Consider the following 5,000-nt stretch of genomic DNA (forward strand, 5'->3'; position numbering starts at 1 on the left):
TGAGGGCCTCTGTTTGAAGGGCTCTGTTCAAGGGCTGCTACTTGAAGGGCCTCTGTTTTAGGGCTTCTTTTCAAAGGCCTCTGTTTAAAGACCACTGTTTAAGGGGCCTCTTTTTGAGGACCTCTTTTTGAGGGGCTCTTTTTTAACGGGTCTATTTGTGGGCCCTCTGTTTCAAAGCCGCTGTTTGAGGGCCTCGGTTCTAGGGCGTCTATCTGAGGACCTCTTTTTCAGAGCCTCTGTTTGAAGGCTTCTGTTTGAAGGGCCCTAACAAAGTTCCCCTGTTTGAGGGACTTTGTTTGAAGGGCTTTGTTTAAGGGCCTCTGTTTGAAGGACTCTGTTCGAGGGCCGCTGCTTGAGAGGCCTCTTTTTGAGGGCCTCTGTTTGAAAGCCACTGTTTAAGGGGACTCTTTCTGAGGGTCTCTTGTTTAGGGCCTTTGTTTGAGGGCCTCTGTTCGAGGGATGCATTTTGTGGGGCCTTTGATTGAAGGGCTCTTTATGGGCTGCTGTTGAGGGGCCAGTGTTTGAAAGCCTCTATTCGAAGGCCTCTGTTTGACTGTCACTGTTTGAGAACCTCTCTTTGAGAGACTTTGTTCGAGGGGCCTCTATTTAATGGCCTCTTTGTAAGGGCCGCCATTTTAGGGCCTCTATTTGAGGACCTCTGTTCAAGGGGCCTCTTTTTGAGGATCTCTGTGTGAGGGCCACCTTTTTAGGGCATCTGTTTTAGGACCTCTTTTTGAAGATAGATAGAACTTCCCTGTTTGAGGGGTCTGTTTGACGGCCTCTGTTTGAGGGGCCCTAATTAGGGTCCCCTGTTTGAGGGCCTTTGTTTTAGGGGCTCTGTATGAGGGCCTCTTTTTGAGGGCCTCTGTTTGACGGCCGGCCTTTGATAGGCTCTGTTTTAGGGCCTCTTTTTGCGGGGCATCTTTATGAGCGCCTCTGTTCAAGGGCCGCTGTTTGAAGGGCCTCTCTTTTAGGGCCTCTGATCAATGCCCTTTATTCGACGGCCTGTCTTTGAGAGCCTCTGTTCAAAGGCCCCTTTTTAAGCCTGTTTTAGGCTTGTTTTAAGCCTGTTTTAGGCTTGTTTTTAGGCCTGTTTTAGGGCCTCTTTTTGAAGGGCCTCTGTTTGAAGGTCCCTCATTGTGGGCCCCTTTTTTAGGGCTTTGGTTTGAGGGCTTCTGTTTGAGGGCCTTAGTTTGAGGGGCCACTGTTTGAGGGCCACTGTTCAAAGGAAGCAGTTTGAGGGCCTCTGTTTGAGGTTTCAGGTTATCACAACATTTCTCCTTGACGGCAGTCAGTTATTGATCAGTTGTGATTGATATACTTTGATTTGATTTGGTGGTTGTGCTTTAAAGTCATCCATCCATTATCTTTACTGTGAGCACGGTCACGGGGGGCTGGAGTCCATCCCAGCTGACTTTAGGTGAAGGCAGGGTTCACCTGGACAGATCTCCCATCCATCACAGGGCCAACACACAGAGACAGACGGACACGTTGGAGGGAGGAAGACAGAGCAGCTGGAGACAAGCCACACAGTTGTGGAGAGGGAAGTTTGAACCCAGAAACACAAACTGTCCTTTTATCAGGACACAGTTCATGTCCACTATCCATTAATTATACATAGCAGCTTTGTTTCTAAGACTTTTCAAAGAAACTCTGGTATAGAAAATCTGAATGACTTTTTTTTTACTGCTCCAGAGGAAACCAAATTTATTCATTCATTCATTCATTCATTAAAATGCTGCTGGAAGAGCTGAGCTGTCTGCTGCTGTAACATCTCTGTTTGTTCTCAAACTCTCTTGGCATCCAGCTTCATATATCACAGGTCAGATTCGAGCCACCGATGGTTTAAAACCTTCTGTTTCAAAGCTGTAAGTATAAATAAAGTAAAAGTTACTTTACGTGATTGTTTGTGAGAATAAATTTGTGTTTTGCAGAAGGAAGCTGAATCTTGTGAATCCTGCACTTCCTAGTGAGAGAGAAAGCGCCACGAATCAGATGTTTAACACCAGACACTGAGTGTGAAAACGTCCAATACAATCGAAGTGTTTCTTTGTTCCTGGTCCACCTGCTCTCTTGAGTTTTAGGTCCCACAATAAAATAGAAGAAAGAAAGAGAGACCACTTCAGCTTCAGGAATCTTTATTTTAGAAGTTCCACAACAGTTCCATCGTTTTTCTTGTTTTGATAACCTGAGTTTCATCTCTGTATTGATGTCACCAAGTTTCTATTAATTCATCTGAATGATAGAAATAAATGGACAAAACTAGAAACATTAGACTGAAGTTGTAGTAAACTGATCCATTCTTTTCGATAAATGCACACAGCTCATAGATGTTAACAGTACAAACATGTTTTTGGGAATAAACACTGCCATCAAGTTTTTATGAAGTGTCGGATCAGAACTCACTTCAGGGCACTTTACATGGTAAACTCCAACTCTTCCAGTATTATGTAGTGAACAGTGAGGACCTTTCTGTGTTTCAGTGTGTGGAGCAGACGGGAAGCAGTCTGCTGAAGGTGGAGGACAACGTTACATCCCACTGATGCAAACAGAGATTAGGAACAGATTGCGGCGAGCAGGTTTGTCTCACGTTGTGTTCGCTCTGTTCGGATCTTCACACCTCGCAGCTAATGTTGGCATAAGTGAGATATTAAAGGTGTGAGGAGGGAAGTGTGAGCTGTCAGCCTGCCATGGTGAAGTGCAGATAGGTGACAACAGTGTGAAGAAGACTGCTCGACACTCATCCTCAGCACGGTCAGCTGTTGTCAGGGGTTTCACAGTTATAGTTTTAATACAGACCAGCTGATTTCTATAGTGATGAATTAGTGTCTGAAGAACTGTGGGCAGGTTTGAGTTCATGAAGAGATGAAGGGCTGCTTCAGTAACCGCCTCTCACTTCGTCACAATAAAACTGCAGCTGCTTTCTGGTTTAGATTTTACCTGCACATATTTAAATTTCTCAATTTAAAATCACATGCAGAATTTATTGTGACTGATGTTTTCATCAGGAGGATTTCACATTCAGCATGTTAACTGTGTCAGGAAATATACTGGCTTCACCGTGACTCCATATTTATCTCATTAAAAGACCTTAAGAAACATGGAGACGGTTCCAGATCAAGTCTAATAATCATAGAGGATCACGTATAATAACAATAACCTGCTGATGTGGTTAAATAAGTGTTTTAGGTGTTTTGCTTTTCTAGAGTTGTGGAAACCATAAATGAGGAAATCTGAAAGACTAAAGCACCAGAACAGAGCATCAATCAGCCTGGAGGTCAAAAGAAAAGTTCAGTTTAAGACAAACTGGATGAGACTGATGCAGACAAACCAGCTGCCTCGGTTTATTGTCACGTTTCTGATGGACTTTGAAAGGAAGAGAGAAGCAGCAGCTCAGAGGGCGACATGAACATGAAACCTGCTGCACATGATGTCAAAGCAGATTAAGAGTCTCAAAGAGTTTCAATAAATCTCTGATTATTTTAAACAGCTGCAGTTTTGTTTCTGTATTCAATCAGTTTAAGGCTTGAGAGCAACACCACTTATTTCCACCGATAGTTTTTACAGCTTTATCCAAGTGTGTGTTTGTGTTTGTGTGTGTGTGTGTGTGTGTGTGTGTGTGTGTGTGTGTGTGTGTGTGTGTGTGTACCATGTCAGGTTGTCCTTTAAGGCTTCCTCCACTAAATTGTGGTCCTCAAATAATTTGTTTTTAATAATCTTTGAATATATTTCTCCATCATCAGTCAGTCCACCGAGCTTCTGTCCGAAGCGTCCTCCTCATGAAGTGTGTAGCGGCTTGTTTAACTCCTCCTGCAGCTGGTAGAACTGGCCCCGCAGCTGGAGGTCGGCGGCGGGCCCCTGGCCGATGTACCGGTAGTGACAGCTCCGGTAGTCCACCGGCTCCTCGTGCTTTAGGGAGAAAATCCCACTGAAGTTGACAGGTGGACTGAGGGGCCCCGCGTCCAGAGAACTGGAGCCGTCCGGGGAGCCGCTGTCGTACGGAGCTCCGTAGGGGCCGCAGAAGGAGCCGAAGGGCCGCGGGGGCCCCCCGCCGCCCGCCGAGCTGGAGCCCACAGCCTCCGGGTGGTGGTGACGGTAGGCGGGGTAGAGGCCGAACGGCTCCCCGCCCGCCTCCGACGGGAAGCTGAGGGCGTTGAGCTGCAGGCAGCCGGCCACCAGGTTGGTGGTGGGCTGCGACAGACCTTTACACAGAGTGTGCAGGAAGCCCAGCAGGTCGGGCTGCGTGCCGCTGCTCAGGATCTCACTCAGGGCCCAGATGTAGTTCTTGGCCAGACGCAGCGTCTCGATCTTGGACAACTTCTGCGTCTTGGAGTAGCAGGGCACCACCTTCCTCAGGCTGTCCAGCGCGTTGTTCAGCCCGTGCATCCGGTTCCTCTCCCGCGTGTTGGCCTCGATGCGCCTCAGCCGGACCCGGTCCGGCCGAGACTGGCTCGGCTTCTTCCTGTTAGAACCCCTTCTCCTCAGACTGCCCGCCTCTCCAGCCTCTCTGTTCTTCTCCTGCTCTTCACCATCCCTCTCCTCATCCTCCCTCCTGGACCCCAGCGTGTTCCCCGGGGCCCTGCTGGGCTCCGGCTTCACAGGCTTCACCAACCGGCCGGTGGTCCAGCTGGTCCCGAGGGGCGCTCGCGTCGGGCCGGAGGACTGCTCATTTAACGGCAGAGTCAGCATGTCGTCCTGCAGCACGGGAGGGAGGAGAGACGATTAGATGGGCTGAACGACTACGGTCTGTCAATACAACTATCACCTCTTTAACAAACAAACAAACAAACAAATAAACAGAACACAGTAAACAGCAGAGACAACACCAACACAACACAACACAACACAACACAACACAACACAACGACATGAAACCAACATAACACAACACAACACAACACCAACACAACACAACACAACACAACACAATGACATCACACCAACACAACACAACACCACGACACCAACACAACACAACACAACACAACACAACACAACAC

General features: G+C 47.7%; 1 protein-coding gene across 3 annotated transcripts in view; it reads right to left on the reverse strand.

Annotated features, from left to right (window-relative positions):
* Positions 1–3,594: 3,594 nt before the first annotated feature.
* The window catches only part of neurod6a (neuronal differentiation 6a), a 6,672-nt gene continuing 5,266 nt past the window's right edge, over positions 3,595–5,000 (reverse strand). For all 3 annotated transcript variants that reach the window (XM_069151208.1, XM_069151210.1, XM_069151209.1), the window contains exon 2: positions 3,595–4,695. In XM_069151208.1, coding sequence (XP_069007309.1) covers positions 3,778–4,695 — 918 coding nt within the window. In that variant the 3' untranslated portion in view covers positions 3,595–3,777. The remainder of the gene's footprint in view (positions 4,696–5,000) is intronic.

The sequence above is a fragment of the Embiotoca jacksoni genome, unplaced genomic scaffold (assembly GCF_022577435.1).
Source record: "Embiotoca jacksoni isolate LCO1_2020_lvr unplaced genomic scaffold, fEmbJac1.0.p SCAF_17, whole genome shotgun sequence".
Taxonomy (NCBI): Eukaryota; Metazoa; Chordata; class Actinopteri; family Embiotocidae; genus Embiotoca; species Embiotoca jacksoni.